At 54.3% G+C, this 18,883-nt stretch overlaps 1 protein-coding gene and 1 long non-coding RNA gene across 10 annotated transcripts in view; one reads left to right on the top strand and one right to left on the bottom strand.

The window, feature by feature from the left end:
- MED15 (mediator complex subunit 15) overlaps positions 1–16,058 on the bottom strand; it is an 81,390-nt gene extending 65,332 nt beyond the window's left edge. Inside the window, exon 1 of one of the 6 annotated variants that reach the window (XM_051841028.3) lies at positions 15,709–16,058. In XM_051841028.3, the coding sequence (XP_051696988.2) occupies positions 15,709–15,776 (68 nt within the window). In that variant the 5' untranslated portion in view covers positions 15,777–16,058. The remainder of the gene's footprint in view (positions 1–15,708) is intronic. The other 5 variants (XM_070065917.2, XM_070065916.2, XM_051841025.3 and 2 more) reach the window with 5 other exon arrangements.
- On the top strand, positions 13,505–18,606 carry LOC138847402 (uncharacterized). 4 transcript variants are annotated; one of them, XR_016227395.1, is made up of 3 exons: positions 13,505–14,040; positions 14,862–15,015; positions 15,121–15,338. It is a non-coding gene; the product is annotated as an uncharacterized LOC138847402 (long non-coding RNA). The 4 variants fall into 4 exon arrangements; XR_016227394.1 differs by lacking the exon at positions 15,121–15,338 and adding an exon at positions 15,357–15,654 and having other exon boundaries at positions 13,517–13,923; XR_016227393.1 differs by lacking the exon at positions 15,121–15,338 and adding an exon at positions 18,335–18,606 and having other exon boundaries at positions 13,518–13,923.
- The last annotated feature ends 277 nt before the right edge of the window (positions 18,607–18,883 follow it).

The following is an 18,883-nucleotide window of genomic DNA, read 5'->3' as shown; positions in this document are numbered from 1 at the left end:
TTAGCCTAGTGAGCCGCAGTGCCAGCCAAAAAAAAAACATCTTTAAAGAAAAAAAAAAAAAAAAAAAGACCTGAAGGACAGGCTGCTGCCCTTAAGATGGCTCGTTGCTATCTGAGCTGGTTCAGGAGACACAGGAGCTTGTGACATTTACTCCAAAGCTTCGACCTCAAAGAATCAGCAGTTCTAGCCTGAGGGCGTCCCACTCACCACCAGCCTAGCACGTGGCAAGGACGTGTTCTGCCACACGGATTGTTAGGAAAATGCTTATCTCACACAGGGTGTGGCATATAAGGGGAGGCCCCGCTACTGAAATCGTATGGTGTGTGGATGTGATTTAAAATAGTTCAGGAGGGGCGGATGGAACAACACTAGCCATATGTCACTAACTCCTAAGTACTCAGCACACTGTCTATTATCTCTGCTTCTGGGCTTCTGGGAACACTTGAAAAATCCATAATAGAACTAAAAAAAAAAAAAAATCAGTGAAATGCTTGTCTTCAAGTCCATGGGATGGCTGTGCATGGCCCACACCTTGTGAGAACGTGGGCAGCAGGCACACAGGTCCCAGCTGGAGCCCACCCAGGGAGAGAACCCAACTTAAACCAGGAGAAACCTACAACCCAAAACTGCACTCCCAGTTACAGCCTAGTTCTACCTACAAAATGCCTGTGCATATTTTCATATTTAAAACACATACATATAAAGTTATAGGCACACTCAGCATGAGAGGAAACATATCAATATGTCAGAAACGGCCCTATCTGGGCAGAGAGATTATGGAAAAACCCTTCCTGTTTTTCAGTACTCTACAATGTTATCTGGAAGGGAATGAAGCACTACACCCACAAGTCCTGACACAGGCCAAGAGCGCAGGGAGAACAGGGCTGAGGCTGTCGTGCCCGGCTGTGCAGTGCCCGCGCTCTCAGCCAGTCCTTCCCTGAGTCTGCTCTGCCCACCATAGACCTCCCCTATGGGCACCGGCTTTGCCTCCTCTGCCACCGCCCTGGGCAGACAGGCTTCACCCTGGCCTCTAGAGTGGCCGGCCCACTTGCTACTGCAGCACAAAGGATGCTCTTCCAGGTCTGCTCCCTGCACCTCCCACTGGCTGTCAGGACTTTATGTTTAGAAGGGTGAGCAGCCCTCCCTACTCCCCACATCCTCACCTTGCACTGATCGCTCAGAAACCAGTATGCAGTCAGGGGTCCTCTCCCAGAGTGGGACACAGCTGTATCCCTTCTTCTCACAAGCTTGCGCGCACACATGCACACACACACACACACACACACAAACCACCACATCCCATAGCTTCTTTGCTTACAGGTTCTCTCCCTCCTAAATCATTCTTTTCATTCCTATCATCATGGCACCCAATGGGTCTCAAGGTCAAGTACGCCTTCAAAATCAACAGGGAGCTTGTCATAATGGCAGGTGCTGGGAAGAATGTCAAGCAGGTGGAACTCCACACTGGTGATGGGAATGAAAACTGAACCACTTGGGGAAAATGTTCGGCAAAACACGCTAAAGGCCACACCCTCTGATCCAGCCCTGCATACCACGCACAGAGTTAACACGTACACCCACCAGACTTGATCAAAACCACTCCTAGAGCTGCCTTTATGCAGCCAACAACTGGAACTAACCCAATGTCCATTAAGTATCTAATGCAAAAGTGACCTCGTGGGGCTCGCGCTGTGGCATAGTGTGTTAAGCCACCGTCTGCAGCACCAGCATCCCTATGGGCACCGGTTCCAGTCCCAGCTGCTCCACTTCCGATCCATCTCCCTGCTAATGTGCCTGGGAAAGCAGACTAGGTTCCTGCACTCCCGGCTTCAGCCCTAGTCATTGTGGCCATTTGGGGAGCAAACCAGCAGATGGAAGATCTCTCTCTCTGTCTCTCCCTCTCTTGCTTTAACTCTTTCAAATAAATAAATAAATCTTAAAAAAAAAAAAAAATGACCTGGTGCATGCATGCATCATGAACAGAATAGCATATATCCTAAATAAGAACAGCTGCTGTCCCGGAGGATAAACTACACAGCGATGGCACTGAAGGAGAGGAGCCAGAACAAGATCTACACACACTGTGATTCCACTGATAGTCAGCCGGGAGGCGGGGAGTGGGGACAGATCGGCCACGGCTAAAGGGCAGAGAGGAACCTGCTGGGGGCTGTGGGATACTGATGTATGAACAGACAGCTGAAGAAGGGTGTTGTGGTGTTCACTGTGACAGCTATGTGGTACCTCGATATATACACTCCATGAGGCAAGACAGAGCTGCTGGGCCCTGGGCCCTAGGACCCTGCCCTCTTTTCCAGTGGAAGGACCTCCTGCCTGAATCCATACCACAGAGCATGTGGCAAGGACTCCTCCCCCAGCTCAGATCAAAGCAGACTAGACAGCATCTGAGGGGCCTGTGGTCACCAGGCAGGTTTCTGAGGACAACCCTGAAGTCCTTCTAATTCACAACAGGGATTCCACCCCACAGAGCAGCCAGATCACCTTCTCCAAGGGTGCCTCTGGTGAGGACTGAAAGGAAGCAGAAAAGGCAAAGTGAAGAAGTGAAGGGAGGCGGGGCCATGCCCCAACCTCTGCCACCCCAGGCGCCAAGAGAGGAAGGAGTAACAGGTACACTAGCTGGGAGGAGCAGGAGCAGGCAGGCGGGAGCTGTTCTGGGCCCCAGCCCTCCATCCCTCAGCCACCCTTGCCATCCCTCCCACAGGAGAGGGGCTCCGCCCAAAAGCAGTCCTGCAGCCTGGTCACACCCACTCCTGCTGCCCACCCTCTCCCTCCTCTCAGGCTAATTTGAAGCCAAGGCTAACAAGGAGCTGGGACCAGGAAGAGGCGGCCCCGGGAAGTAAGACCGCACCCAGCTGCCTCTATCCAGCATGAGAAGACTGGGTGACACAACCAGGGCACCCTATGGAGGGGTTGGCTCAGGGAGTAAAACATTTTTTTCCTTTCTTTCTTTAAGAGACAGAGTTCCCATCTGCTAGTTTATTCACCAAAATATGCCAAAATGGCAGGGGCTAGGCCGGGCCAGAGCCAGGAGAGAACTCAATCCAAGTATCCTATGTGGGTGGCATGGACCTAACAAAAAATTTTTATTTATTTTCACCCACTTGAATGGCAGAGCAAGAGAGCGCGAGAGAGGGAGAGGGAGAGAGAGGGAGGCAGAGAGAGGGAGGGAGAGAGAGGGAGAGAGAAGGAAGGGAGGGATTGAGAGGGAGAGGAAGGGAGAGAGGGAGAGAGAGGGAGGGAGAGAGAGGGAGGGAGGGAGAGGGAGGGAGAGAGAGAGAGAGGGAGGGAGAGAGAGGGAGGGAGGGAGAGGGAGAGAGAGGGAGGGAGAGGGAGGGAGAGGGAGAGAGAGGGAGGGAGGGAGGGAGAGGGAGAGAGAGGGAGGGAGGGAGAAAAAGAGGGGGAGGGAGAGAGAGGGAGAGAGAGGGAGAGAGGGAGAGAGAGGGAGGGAGGGAGGGAGAGGGAGAGAGAGGGAGGGAGGGAGAAAAAGAGGGGGAGGGAGAGAGAGGGAGAGAGAGGGAGAGAGGGAGAGAGGGAGAGAGAGGGAGGGAGAGAGAGGGAGGGAGGGAGAGGGAGGGAGAGGGAGAGAGAGGGAGGGAGGGAGAGAGAGGGAGGGAGGGAGGGAGAGAGGGAGGGAGAGGGAGGGAGAGGGAGAGAGAGGGAGGGAGGGAGGGAGAGGGAGAGAGAGGGAGGGAGGGAGGGAGGGAGGAAGAGAGAGAGAGGAAGAGAGGGGGGAGGGAGGGGGAGAGAGAGGGAGGGAGGAAGAGAGAGAGAGGGAGAGAGGGGGGAGGGAGGGGGAGAGAGAGGGAGGGAGGAAGAGAGAGAGAGGGGGGAGGGAGAAAAAGAGGGGGAGGGAGAGAGAGAAAGAGAGAGGGAGGGAGAGGGACAGAGAGGGACAGAGAGGGAGGGAGAGGGAGGGAGGGGGGAGGGAGAGAGGGAGAGGGAGGAAGAGAGGAGAGAGAGGGAGGAAGAGAGGAGAGAGAGGGAGGGAGGGAGAGGGAGAGAGAAAAAGAGGGGGAAGGAGAGGGAGGAAGGGAGGGAGGGAGAGAAAGATGGAGATGGAGAGAGGGAGAGGGAGAGAGGGAGGGGGAAGGAGACAGGGAAAGGGAGGGAGGGAGAGAGGGAGGGGGAGGGAGGGAGGGAGAGAGGGGGGGAGGGAGGGAGGGAGGGAGGGAGATGGAGGGAGGGAGGGAGGGAGCACACATGAGAGCAAGAACAAGAGTGTGAGCGCTATCTTTCACACACTGGTTCACTCCGCAAATGCTCACAATGGCCAGGGGTGGGCCAGGCTGAAGTATGGAGCCCAGAACCCCATTCTGGTCTCTCACATGGGTGACAGGAGCCCAAGCACTTGAGCAGTCATCTGTTGCCTCCTAGGACGCTGGATCAGAAGCAGAGTAGTTGGAACTCAAACCAGCACTCTGATAGGGATGTGGACATTCGAAGTGGTTTGATGTGGTCATTTAACCCACGTTGCTACAAAACTGCCCCACAACCCCCTTGAGCCATCATCTGCTGCTTCTCAGGGTGTGCCTTATCAAGAAGCTGGAATTGGAAGTAGAGCCAGGAAGTGAACCCAGGCATTCTGCTCTGGTCCCAACTGGCATTTTAACTTCTGGGCCAAATGCCTGCCCCCAACCTGGGACTTTCACTTGCAAACCTCTGTCCATCTGAAACATTCTCAGAACTTGGGTCTTAGGGGCTGGTACTGTGGAGCAGCAGGTTAAGTCACCACCTGCAAATGCTGACATCCCATGTAGGAGTGCCAGTTCCAGTCGCAGCTGCATCACTTCCAATCCAGCTCCCTGCTAATGCGCTTAGGAAAGCAGTGGAAGATGGCCCTAGTATTTGGGCCCTTGTCAACCACATGGGAGACCTGGATGGAGTTCTGGGATCCTAGCTTCAGCCTGGCCTAGGCCCAGCCATCGTGGCCATTTGGGGAGTGAAGCGACCAATGAAAGGCTCTCTCTCTCTCCATCATCCTGCCTTTCAAATAAATTAATTTTAAAAAATATTTAGGGTGCCAGTGCTGTGATGTAGCAGGTAAAACTGCTGCCTGCAATGCCAGCATCCCATATGGGCACCAGTTCAAGTCCCAGCTGCTCCACTTCCAATCCAGCTCTCTGTTATGTCCTGAAGACCTACCTCTCTCTCTGCCTCTTTGTAACTCTGCCTTTCAAATAAATAAATAAATCATATATATATATGTGTGTGTGTGTGTGTGTGTGTATATATATATATATGTTTAGGGAGGGGCCAGCACTATGGCATAGTAGGTTAAGCATCTGCCTGCAGTGCTGGCATCCCATATGGGCAGAGTTCAAGTCCTGGCTGCTCCACTTCTGATCCAGCTCCTTGCTAATGGCTTGGAGGGCAGCAAAATGGCCCAAGTGCTTGGGCCCCTGTGCCCACATGGGAGACCTGAAAGAAGCTTCTAGATCCTGGCTTCAGATCATCTCAGCTCCAGCCGTTGCAGCCATTTGGGGAGTAAACCAGCAGATGGAAGATCTCTCTCTCTGTCTATAACTCCACCTCTTAAATAAATAACTCTTTAAAAAAAAAAAAAAAAAAAAAAACACACACAATTTAGGGCTTAAAGAGAAAGCCAAGTGCTTTCTCCAGGAATTCACTACCCCAAGTCAGTTATGCATTCTACCTCCACATACTGAACTGAATCATGAGACCCTAACAGCCCCACACCTAGGTTAGAAAGAGATGCACTATTCGAGCTAAAATGAGCATCTCCCCCGGAGGTGCTGGCTTAAAGGTGATGATGGCTTGGCCTCTATTTTATTCCCTTCTACTCTTTTTTTTTTTTTTTTGGACAGGCAGAGTGGACAGTGAGAGAGAGACAGAGAGAAAGGTCTTTCTTTGCCGTTGGTTCACCCTCCAATGGCCGCCGCGGCCGGCGCACCGCGCTGATCCGATGGCAGGAGCCAGGTACTTCTCCTGGTCTCCCATGGGGTGCAGGGCCCAAGTACTTGGGCCATCCTCCACTGCACTCCCTGGCCACAGCAGAGAGCTGGCCTGGAAGAGGGGCAACCGGGACAGAGTCCGGCGCCTTGACCGGGACTAGAACCCAGTGTGCCGGCGCCACAGGCGGAGGATTAGCCTAGTGAGCCGCGGCGCCGGCCTCCCTTCTACTCTTAAGAATTAGGTACTCATTTGCTTATCCATTAAACAGAGTCAACTAATACCCTGTACTCTCTTCTTAAAAAAAAAAAAAAAAAGAAAGAAAGAAAGAAAGATAGATTCATTTATTTGAAAGGCAGAAAGAAAGAAAGATAGATAGATTCATTTATTTGAAAGGCAGTTACAGGGCCAGCGCTGTGGTATAGTGGGAAAAGTCGCCACCTGCAGTGCCGGCATCCTATATGGTGCTGGTTCAAGTCCTGGCTGCTCCACTTCTGATCCAGTTCTCTGCTGTGGCCTGGGAAAGCAGCAGAAGATGGCCCAAGTCCTTGGGCCCCTGCACCCGCGTGGGAGACCCTGGAAAAAGCACCTGGCTCCTGGCTTCGGATTGGCTCGGCTCCAGCTGTTGCGGCCAATTGGGGAGTGAACCAGCGGATGGAAGACCTCTCTCTCTCTCTCTCTGCCTTTCCTTCACTTTATCTCTAACGTTCAAATAAATAAATCTTAAAAAAAAAAAAAAAAAAAAAAAAAAAAAAAAAAAAAAGAAGGCAGTTACAGAGAGACAGACAGAGAAATCTTCCAACCACTGGTTCACCCCCGAAATAAAGCCACAACAGACAAGGCTGGGCCAGGCCAAAGCCAGGAACTCCATTCAGGTCTCGTGTGTGGGTGCAGGGGCCCAAGGACTTGGCCATCTCCCACTGCCTTCCCAGGCACAACAGCATGGAGCTGAATCAAAAGTGGAGCAGCTGGGAACCAAACCGGTACTCTGATAAAGGGCACCAGCATCACAAGCATCAGTTTAACCCACTGCACCCCAACACCAGCCCCTCTCTTCATCTTTAAATAATCCTCAATCAAAAAAAAGAGAGCAAGAGAAAGCAGATCAGAATTTAAGCAGCACTGATGGGGCAAACCCAGGTAAACTGTAGAAGCCAGCACTGCTTTCCCACGACCTGACAATTATTACGCAACTCATCCAGGCCAGGACACTGGCTAGGAGCTATCAGACCAGGTCCCACACTCCAGGACTTCCCAACGCCAGCAAGGCAAAAGTAACAACCACAGGGTGGGCGTCTGGTCCAGTGGTTAAGTGGCCACTGGGCTGTCCACATCCCACGGAGGACTGCCCGGGTTCAAGTTTCAGCTCTGCTTCGGATTACAGCTTCCTGCTAATGTGCACCCTGGGGGCAGTGATGATGGCTGAAGTGACTGGGTTCCTGCCAGTCATGCGGGAAACATCGATGGAGTTCCAGGTTCCTGACTTTGGCTGGACAAAGCCTCAGCTACTGGAGGCATTTGGAAAGAAAAATACCAGATGGAAGATCTGTCTACCTATCTGTCTCTCTCTTTCAAACAAATTCAATCTTTTTAAAAAAAGATTTTATTTATTTGAGAGACAGAGTTACAGAGAGAGGCACAGACAGAAAGGTCTTCCATCCACTGGTTCACTTCCCAAATGGCCACAATGGCCAGAGCTGGGCTGATCCGAAGCCAGGAGCTTCCTCCCAGTCTCCCACGCGGGTGCAGGCGCCCATGTACTTGGGCCATCCTCCACTGCTTTCCCAGGCCTTAAGCAGAGAGCTGGATTGGAAGAGGAACAGCTGGGACAGGAACTGGCGCCCACATGGGATGCCAGTGAAACAGATGGAGGCCTAGTCCACCACACCACAGAGCTGGCCCCACAAATAAATTAAAATTTTTTAAAACCCCTGTAAAAATAGCAAAAAATAGCTCCCTTCTTAGGTTGACATCAGGAGGCACTCAACGAGGACTCCAGAAACTCAGAGGAAATAGGAGGCAGCAAGGACCAGCAGGAGGGGATGAGGCCAAGTTCAGAGCTCCACCGAGGAAGAACGCCCAAACGACAGCGAGAGGGTACAGTGTGTGTGGCACGGGGCTCTTGTGCCAACTGGAGACAGTTCCAGGCTGAAGAGGCAAGGGCCACCTGCTCCTCTGCGGGGACGGAAACGTGGAACTGTCCTTGGCAGGGTGACCCGGCACTGCAGTGGCCGGGTGAGGGAGGGCACCACCTGCACACACGGCCCCAGGTGCTGCAGGAGCCTGCCACAGCCACTTCACAGACAAGGTCCCCCTTGCCAGGAGACTTCCGACAACAAAGGGAACGTACGTCTACTCCTGCCAAAAGCACACACTCATGTATGCGCTGAAAATTACAAAGAAAATGAAAATCGCAGCTAAGCAGCCGAAGACATCGATTTAAAAACTCAGCCTATTTATCACATGGCCTGCTGGCTACTGATGCATCTCGGATCCACCCACATCACTGTCAACAGCAACACAGAAACCACGACCTGCAGCTACAACTCCCACAAGCTCCCATCATCTCCTGAGATGATGTGGCAACGAGCATCCTCGTCACCACCAGGTTTCAACACCCGCCTGATCACGTCCCTGTTGGAAATAACCCAGAGAATGGACATTTTAAGGTCACTGGCATAAATCAGACAGTCCTCTCTCATCACTCACATCACCCCCCCATGCACACCAGAATCTGTGGATGCTCAATCCCTTATACAGAAGGGTACAGTGTTTGCACATAACCTATGCTCAGCCTCCTGTACACTTTAAGTCATCTCTAAATTATTTAATACTTAATCCAATGTGCATGCTAGGAAAATAGTTGTTATACTGTATTAATTAGGGAAAATGATAAGAAAAGTCTGTATGTGTTTAACACAGATGCAATTAAAAAAAATTGAGAAGCAGAAAGACAGGCAGAGAGAAATATCTCCCACCCCCTGGCTCACTCCCTCAAATGCCTACAGCAGCCAGGAATGGGTCAGACCAAAGCCAGGAGCCACGAACTCAATCCAGGTCTCCTGCGTGGGTGGCAGGGACCCAACTACTTGAGACCTACTGCTTCCCAGGAAGCCGGAGCCAGGAGCCAGTGCTGGAATTCGGACCCAGGCACTCCCAAACAAAAGTTGGGTGTCCCAACAGACGTCTTAAGTGCAGGCCACACTCCCACCTCCAGAAGCTACTCCCCCAGCTATTTCTGATTCTCGACTGGTTGAACCCAGGAGTGTGGACCCTGCAGGTACAAAGAGCCGACTGCATTTGCGCTGCAAAACGGCACCCAGAAAAACACATCCATGCGCCCCCAGCTGAGCCCTGCACTTCTGCGAGGAGTTACTGCTGTCTCCACAGGGTGACCACCCTGTCAGGCCAGCCCCATCACCGCAGCAACGGAGCAGGTCTCAGAAGTGCCAGGAATCCCATGTGCTACAGCACCCCTGCTTAGGCTCCTGGCTCGTAAATTCCTGCCTGGAACAATCAAGTGCCAACGTGACTCTTCACCCAGCATGTGCAGGGAGCACGTGGGCAGCACAGGGGCGGCGGGAGGCACGGCACAGCTCAGCCAGCAGACAGACTGGTTGCAGAGCAGGCAGGAGGAGGGGCTGGGCTCGTACTGAGGATGCACAGGAAGTTTGGACATGGGGGTGGGGGTGGGGGTGGGGGAGGGCAGGCAGGCGCGTGCAGACCCTGGAGAAAGGATGAGGCTCAGCTGAATCCACAGGCAGAGGGCATCCACTAAGACACTTGTGCATCAAAGTAACTGGGAGATTGGGGGGGCCAGTGCTGTGGTATGGCAGGTAAAGCTGCCGCCTGCAGTGCAGATATCCCATATGGGCGCTAGTTTGAGTCCTGGCTGCTCCACTTCTGATCCAGCTCTCTGCTATGGCCTGGGAAAGCAGTGGAGGACGGCCCAAGTACTTGGGCCCCTGCACTCCCGTGGGAGACCCAGAGGAAGCTCCTGGCTTCAGATCAGCCCGGCTCCGGCCATTGTGGCCATCTGGGGAGTGAACCAGCGGATGGAAGACCCCCTTGCCCTGTGCCTCTGCCTCTCTATAACACCGCCTTTCAAATAAATAAGTCTTTAAGGCCAGCGCCGCGGCTCACTAGGCTAATCCTCCGCCTAGCGGCGCCGGCACACCGGGTTCTAGTCCCGGTCGGGGCGCCGGATTCTGTCCCGGTTGCCCCTCTTCCAGGCCAGCCCTCTGCTGTGGCCAGGGAGTGCAGTGGAGGATGGCCCAGGTGCTTGGGCCCTGCACCCCATGGGAGACCAGGAAAAGCACCTGGCTCCTGGCTCCTGCCATCGGATCAGCGCGGTGCGCCGGCCGCAGCGCGCCGGCCGCGGCGGCCATTGGAGGGTGAACCAACGGCAAAGGAAGACCTTTCTCTCTGTCTCTCTCTCTCACTGTCCACTCTGCCTGTCAAAAAAAAAAAAAAAAAAAAAAAAGTCTTTAAATAATAATAATTATAATTGAGGGGAGAATGTGAGCCCCTGAAACAAGTCAGTAACTTCTGGAGCTAAATGGGGGTGGGAGGCACCATGAATTTTTAAAAGTTGATTTGAATTCCTTGTAATTTTTGTTGAGTTACTTAACCAAAATCACTGCCCAAAGGAACGCTACAAAGGGAGCAGGTACCTCCTGGCCTCCCACGACAGGGGCAGGGAGGTAATCCTGTGGCCACTGTCCTTCCCACCGTAGCCACAGCCACAGGGTCACTACAGGCAGTGGCAGCTGAAAGGCCTCTGGGTGGGAATGGCTGTAAAGGGCTGCAGCTGTGGCACGTGGGTGGGGTCATAAACAAAAAGGGAGCTGCACCTGTGGCAAAGGCCAAAGACTGAGGCGCACTGGCTGCCCTTCTTCCACTGTTTGGAGCCCAGTGACTCACGGGGAGGTGCTCAGGTATAAACAGGAGGCCCACCAGGCTCCTGTACTGGGACCCTCCCGTGCACTGGCTTGGGTTAAGTTCCAGCTGCCTCTCCCCACCCCACCCCCCTCCTCCTCTCTTAGTAAGATTGAAGGTAGTTTGCTTCTCTTGCTGTGCTATGATGGCTCACCAAGCCGATCATTGTAACATGCAGAACGACCAGCAGCGGGGCATCGCTTCAGTTTCCTTGTTTACAAATGGAGTAATCCACAGACAGACGGGCGTGGGAGAGTGATGAGTCGACGCCCATTGCACTCCCAGCGGCAGGTGCTGCTGCGCAGAGGGCCCTGGACTCTGGGGCAGACGACTGGCACTCATGTCCCTTCAGCCACGTCACTACCTGCTGGAGACTCAACGACCCCACCCTGGTGCCCACCAGGAGCAGCTCTGAGTCACCAGGCCTATGGAGAAACGGATTGGCCTCAGGAAGAGATGTTCTAGCAATGGGTTATACACAGACATCAGGAAGCCGGGACACCGACCAGGCTACGAAGAAGGCGACAGGGCCCAGCAGCCTTCCCACTGGAAAGGGAGGGTCAGGAGAGCATCAGAGGGGCACAGGGCTCTGGGGAGATGGGAGTGGGGAAACTACAGGAGGATTCAACCAAGACTCCCCGGTTTCCCCACCTAGGCAGGATCTGGACTTGGAAGTTTTCAGGACTTTCTTTTTTAATTTAAAAACTTCACATTTTTATTCCCACTTGTTTGAAAGACAGAGGTAGGCCTGCAAGTTTAAGGAGACAGAGACACCCTGTAAGTTCCTGCTGAGTTGTCTGTTTTGTTTCTGGTTAAACAGCACCTGCCTTTCTGTTGGTAGTCTGGACCAAGTTCCCCATATCGCCTATGTCCTGAGGCTGGGGCTCGCCTGTCTCCCTGGGGGTTTCACCAGAAGTGGCCAAACTTGTCTGCCTGATCATGTCCCGTGCACTGTCCCAGAGTCCCTGCTGGCACTTTTCCAGGGCCCCAACACAGGGCTGCCCTTCCTCACCTGCGTCTCCTCCACTCTGCGTTCCGCTCATCACTGTGGGTACAATCTGCTATGCTAAGGGCTGAGAGGCATAGAAGCCTCAAGACTATAATGGCAGAACAGTTACAAAGAACCGGGAGGAAATGACTGCCGGGCCCTTCGGTTCACTCGCCGCTTACGTATGTTCTGGAATCCTCTATGCAAGGCACAGCACTGTCAGCACAGCCCCAAGCTTGCTCTCCAGGAGCCTGCAGACCAGAGCCGTTCCTAACCTGAACTCAGCAAGCCGCCAAGGCAGGCCCCAGCCCCAAAGGGCTGCCTTAGGAGGCCCTAGGGGCATCTTCTCCTGTGGCCTCTGCAGGGAGTGTGGGTGTCAATCAAAAGCTTTAAGGGGGACCGGTGCTGCGGAGTAGCCAGTTAAGCCACTGCCTGCAGCACCAGCATTCCATACGGGCGCCGGTTCGATTCCCGGCTGCTCCAGTTCTATTTCAGCTCCCTGCTAATGCACCTGGGAAAGCAGCAGAAGGTGGCCCCTGCACGTACATGGAAGACCTGGAAGAAGCTCCAGCTGTTGCAGTCATTTGGGGAATGAACCAGCAGATGGAAGCTCTCTCTCTCTCTGCCTCTCCCTAACTCTGCCTTTCAAATAAAATAATTAAATCTTTTAAAAATATAAAGTAAAATAAAGGCTTGTACTGAGGTCCCTTCACTTCCCCTCCCATCATCCCTGTGAGACAGACGGAGGGCCTACACGTTTCCTAGATGAAGGAAATGACTCAGAAAGGTCAAGCACCCTGCCCAAGGTCAGTCAGCTAACAAGTGGGGGGGGGGGGTGTCCAGAGTTTCACAAACACACTGGCTCAGGTGAAGGAATGCCCCCGCAGCCCCGCAGAAAGGGGACATCTCACCCAGCCTGTTCTGAGAACTAGAAAGGCAGGCGAAGACAAAACCCACTTAGGCAGGGGGCGGTGGGGAAGAACAGTGGGGAAGGAGCCTCTGAACACGGGACAGAGGCAGACGCTTACAGGGAAGGAACGCCTGAAAACAGTGGGACAAAGTCTACCTCATTTTCCTCTTTTTAGAATTTTTTTAAAGATTTATTTATTTATTTGAAAGGCAGAGTTACAGAAAGAGGGGAGAGCCAGACAGAGAGAGAGGTCTTCCATCCGCTAGTTCACTCCCCAAAGGGCCACAATGGCCGGAGCTGAGCCTGTCCAAAGTCCAGAGCCAAGAGCTTCTTCTTGGTCTCCCACACAGACGCAGGGCCCAAGCACTTGGTCCACCCTCTGCTGCTTTCCCAGGCACATTAGTAGAGAGCTGGATCAGAAGTGGAGCAGCTGGGATTCGACTCCCCTATGGGAGGCCAGTGCTGCAGGCAGCGGTTTAACCTGCTGTGCCGCAACGCAGGCCCTTACCCCATTTTTCACTACCTTAAATATTTGATAATAAATTCTTTGAAAGGACCTTGGAATGTTCAAGAAGCTGAGAGACCAGAGGCTGCAACAGGGTGGGAGACACGAGATGATGAGACAGAGCAGGCTGAGGGGCTGAGGGTGGGCCATCTGGAGTTGTATTCTCCCACTAAGGGGAGCCACCGACGGGTCTGCAGTCGGGCAGTGACGCTGGCCCCTTGGGCTGCCCACCGCCTCACGTCCACCTGTGCTGTGGGGGCGGCAGACACAGAGGGTTAAGAAGGGGCTGGGCCAGAAACGGTGCCGTGAGCTCTCCTGAGCAGCCCAGCCCGGAGTCGCTCTCTCTCACTGCAAGCTGGGAGAGCAGACTGGCCCCCGCTTTCAGCCAGCGCTGGAAGCTCTCAGGGTGTGCAGGAGGACCTGGCCACAGGGGAAGCAAGAGGAGGAACGCAGGCAGCCTCTCGCGACAAAGACCGACCCCTGGCGAACGGCCAGGAAGGACAGAGGATCCCTCAGTCATCCAAACACGGGGAACTGAATTCGGCCAACAACCCGGAAGAAACGTCCTCTGCCAGCATCTGCACTTCAGCCTCCTGAGACCCTAAGCAAGGACCCAGCCTAGCCCACCTGAGCTCTGGCCTGTTGCTCTGAGAGGTAATTCACGGTCTTTGTTTCTTTAGCAATAGAAGAGGAATGCACAGGCGGGTGGCCTGGCAGAGAAGAACAGTCCTCCTGGAAGCAAAGGCCGCTGAATTATTTAGTACCAGTCAGGTCAGTCTCAGCACCCCAGAGCTCCTCAATGGCCCTCCTGGCCCACCCCACCCCCCACTTCCTTTTGAATGACAACTCACTCTTCCGGTTCTTCAGTCCCCAGTCCCAGGCTCTCCCCGGGAGGGATCCTTGCACCTTGCCCTAAGGACTCTGAAGCCGGGCTATCCCTTAGGATTTCACCTACAGATAGCGCAAGTGCATCGACAAAGCACCGCTCCCCTAGCAACTCCCAGGGGCTGTTCTGCGCCCCCACGCTGGGCTCTGGGCTCCCCGCTTTGGGCCCAGCCTCCTTCCTTCCACACTGCTTCACCCCCACCCCTGCGCCCAATTAGTCATCAAGGATTGCCCACACGCTCGCGTCTCGGGAATCTGTCTTCCTCTTTTCATTGCTACCACGGTCCAACGCAGGCCCTCATCCCCCACCTGACCAGGTCGACCCACAACCCTTTTACGGGGTCATGTGACAGGCAGTGGACGACAAAGGACGGGTCCCTCCCACCCCTACACCGGTTCCGAACTCCCCAAGGGCCTGGCTTGCCTTTCTTCTCTGTGCTTGATCCATCTCCAGGGACTCAAGGGAGCTTCCCAACACTGGCATTTCAAGACCTCAAAACAGGCCGGGTGCCAAATACAAGCTCAACTCCTTAGCAGTACAGCCCCACCACTAACATGCCAGCACCTGCTCACCCTCGTTCCATTATCACCGCACTTCCTCACTCCCCAAACCCCTGAACCCTCTCGGCCAACAAGACCCTCCCCGCAGTAAGCGCTCCCGCCCCCGCTTTGAACGGTGCTCCTCACGCTGCTACCTGCCTTCCCAGGGCCCCATTTATTCCCCACCGACTCCGCAAGGCTGCTCCTGGCCTGCTCAAGCTAAGACCCTGCAACACCACAGGACGACACTAGGTCTGTGCCTCTCCCGCGTGCCAGTGGCATTCCGCAGGCAAATCTGAGGCTACCACCAACGCCGGCCAGGTAGGCTCAGTTCAAACCGCTACTTGGACTAAGCAGTCGGTGGTGGGAGGCCGGAGCTCTCGCTGGGAGGGGGCACTAACCCTAGCTCTTCACTGCCTCCCGCAGAATCCGCGATGTCTTCCAGACAGCCCTCCGTGCACTCTGTCGGGGGGCGACCCCTGTTAGACCCTCTGTCCCCAAAGCCCAAACACCTGCCCGCCTGGTCTCACCCTTCCATCCACCGCCTCCTTCAATCTCCGTCTCTCACCCCGATGGCGCTTTTCCGGGAAGAGAAATCACGAAGCTCCTAACTCTGCTACACCCACTACGGGGCTGCTGCCTCTTTCCCTTTCTGTCTTCAGTGCGATTCAAAGCGGGGAGAAGTCTGCACCCAAGGCACACAAATGACGAACGAGAAAGCCCAGGACGATGACTCATAAGCAGGGCTCGTTGGTTTGCAGAGTTCGGCCCCAGGAAAGCTAACAAGCAGTCCTTGTCGACCCAGAACGAAGGGGGGCAGCCGGGGGAGGGCCGCGCCCTGGGACCCTCGCGGCGCCTGGGCGCCTCCGGGTTCCCGGCGCCCGGGGTCTCTCGTGGGTCCGGCCCCGGCCTCTCCCGCCGGGCGAGGGAGGAAGGTCTGGCCATCTCGCTCCCCCCGCCCCCAAACCCCCAGCCCCAACCCCGACCCCGACCTCAGCCCCAGCTCATACTCACATTTGACTGACCAGCTTCTGCCGGAAGGCGGCGCTCCGCCAGTCGGTCTCTTGGCCCGAAACGTCCATGCCGACGGCCACTCTCTCCACCCGCGTCCCGCTCAGCCCCGCCGCTACCGCCGCCGCCGATGCTGCCTCAACCGCAGCGCCAGGCCCAAACCCGGAAGCCGTCCGCAGCTCCCCGGCCACGCCGGAAGTGGAGGCGGAATTGTGGGAAATGGAGTCGCGAGCGCGGACCTATGGGAAATGGAGTTCTCCGGCCGCGCGCCACGTCTGGATCCGGCCGCCGCCTGGAAGCCAGGTGTTCGGAGAGTTACGCGCCCCTCTCCCAGCGCCGCTGGCCCCTAAAGTACCCCAGGCAGGCAAGGGCGGTGGCTGCATGGAGCTCCGGCGGCTCTCGGCATTTCCTGCGACCCAGCTGTGCGCTGGCCTCATAGTCTCCGAGATCGGGATCCTTGGGAGGGGGGTACCCGGCCACGCTGCCTGTTATCCACAGCAATGCTGGGAGCGTTAATTTCTCACTATGTTTGAGCACCTACTGTGTGCCAGCTACTGAGCCAGTGCAGCATGTCCTGACCCTGTCCGCCAGCCCCGCATCCGAAAGTGACCAGATCAGACTCTCATCACCGCTTCTTTCTCTCTTAGACTTTTGGGATTTCAGATTCCACCCTTGGCAGTATTTTGTGGGAGTCTGGGGTGTGTTTTCTTGCCACCCTTCCCTCACGACCCCTTCATTCGTTTGGAACACAGGCCAGATGGTCGCAAGATGTCAGACAAACCTCGGTGGACACAGGCCATCTGGAGTCGGGCTGGAGGATTGCAGGGGCCTGGGGATACTTGTAGCAGGGTGGAAGTTCCATGGCATTGGGGTTTTATCTGTGCCCCTGGGAAAGAAAGGAGGGCAGGTGATAAAAATCCTGAGACCACGTGGTCCATGAGTACCAGGAGGACATCAGAGTGGACCAGAAGCTAGATTGGAAGTGGACAAGTGTGGACATCAGAGGACATAAAATACAGCCAAGGGTGACGTTGTGGTGCATGGGGGTTAAGCAGTAGCCTGTGACGCCAGCATCCCATGTCAGAGCACTGGTTCAAGTCCCAGCCGTTCCACTTCCAATCCAGCTTCCTGCTAATGTGCCTGGGACAGCAGTGGAAGATGACCCAGGTTGCTTGGGTCCCTGAACCTACGAGGGAGACCGGGATGTAGTTCCTGTTCCTGGCTCCTGGCCTTCAGCCTGGCCCAGCCCCGGTCATTGCATTCATTTGGGGAGTAAGCCAGCAGATGAAAGATCTCTTTCTCTGTCACTCTGCCTTTCAAATAAATTCAAAACAAAACAAAACAATCTTAAAGTTCAGGGCTGGAATTGTGGCTGATTTCTATGATGTGGGCATCCCATGTTAGGAAAATGGCGCTCTTTTATCTGTGGCGCGATCTGCACCCTGACACCATCCTAGGCTCTAGCCTCGGCACCATTGCTGGAAGCTCCGCCCCCATCCTAATGGGATTCGCTGCTCCTGCTTCCCTCCAGCAAAGTTTTAAAAGGGCCTGTTCCTGAACGCCTGGCTCTCTCGGCTCCTCTCTCCCCTCCTCTCTCTTGTTCACTCTCTTCTCTCTGCTCTCAGTTCCTCTCCTCTCGCTCTCATCTTCTTCTCTCCTCTCTCCTCTCCTCTCTCTTTCTTCCTCTCCGCCTCCTGACCTCCGTCTCTGTCTCTCTCCCTTACACTCTCCTTCTTTCTCTTCCTTCCTTGCCCCTTCCTTCCAGCCTGCTGGGTTTTCCCAAATAAACTCTTTCCCTTACTCCGGGGTTTGGTGTGTTTTGTGACTATCTTACATCCCATATAAGCAACAGGTCAAGTGCTGGCTGCTCCACTTCTTATCCAGCTCCCTGCTAATTTGCCTAGGAAAGCAGTGGAAGAAGGTCCAAGTACTTGGGCCCCTGCCACTCATGTGGGAGACCTGGTAGGAGAAGAAGGATGAGAGCGAGAGGAGAGAGGAACTGAGAGCAGAGAGAAGAGAGTGAACAAGAGAGAGGAGGGGAGAGAGGAGCCGAGAGAGCCAGGCGTTCAGGAACAGGCCCTTTTAAAACTTTGCTGGAGGGAAGCAGGAGCAGCGAATCCTATTAGGATGGGGGTGGAGCTTCCAGCAATGGTGCCGAGGCTAGAGCCTAGGATGGTGTCAGGGTGTAGATCGCGCCACAGATAAAAGAGCGCCATTTTCCTGGCCCAGCCCTGGCTGTTTCAGTCATTTGGGGAATGAACCACTGGATGGAAGATATCTCTGTCTCTCCCTCTCTTACTCTGCTGTCAAATAAATAAAAGAAAAATAAAAACTGAATGTTGGCGGGAGAGGGACAGGCACTAGGTGCTGTGGTAAAGACACCGCCTGAAGCCACATCCTATATTGGCAATCTGGCTCTGCTTGTGATCCTTGAACCCAGGCCTATGGCAGGCATTTGAAGGGTGAACCAGCAGATGAGAGCTCTTAATCCCTCTCCGCTTTTCAAATAGAATTAAAAAATTAATGCTGGGAAAATGAGAGCAAAAATATGTGAAGATGTGAACAGCTCTCCCATCGACAGCAGATTTACCGAGCACTGCTTCTCACCCATCTCTTTGCCTCCTGCCAGGGACAGGTAGGTTCAAGTCCCGGCTGCTCCACTTTCAATCCAGCTCTCTGCTATGCCCTGGGAAAGTAGTAGAAGATGGACCCTGCACCTACGAGGGAGACCCGGAAGAAGTTCCTGGCTCCTGGCTTCAGATTGGCACAGCTCCAGCCATTGTGGCCAATTAGGGAATGAACCAGCGAATGGAAGACCTCTCTTTCTCTCTCTCTCTCTCTCTCTCTGCCTCTCCTTCTCTCTGTGTACTTTCAAATAAATAAATAAATCTTTTTAAAAAATGCTGTAGATACCTACTGTTTGGATTCTCTGTTGTAAACCTGATGTTATAGCATAAGTCAGCTTTTCCCAAGCACTAACATTCAATAATTGGAATGTTCATTATAGATTGACATCAAGGGCAAATCTCTATACTACGGTTTGAATGCATCCCTTCCAAGTGTTGCCAGTGTCTTGGTATTTAGAGGTGGGCCCTGGGGCCAGAGCTGTGGTATGGTGGGTAAAACTGTTGCCTGCAGTGCCGGCATCCCATATGGACGCTGGTTCAAGCCCTGGCTG

The sequence above is a fragment of the Oryctolagus cuniculus genome, chromosome 21 (assembly GCF_051225735.1).
Source record: "Oryctolagus cuniculus isolate XC-2025 breed Fujian yellow rabbit chromosome 21, ASM5122573v1, whole genome shotgun sequence".
Taxonomy (NCBI): Eukaryota; Metazoa; Chordata; class Mammalia; order Lagomorpha; family Leporidae; genus Oryctolagus; species Oryctolagus cuniculus.
Note: the sequence above shows the minus strand (reverse complement) of the source record. Positions and strands in the feature narration are given on the sequence as shown.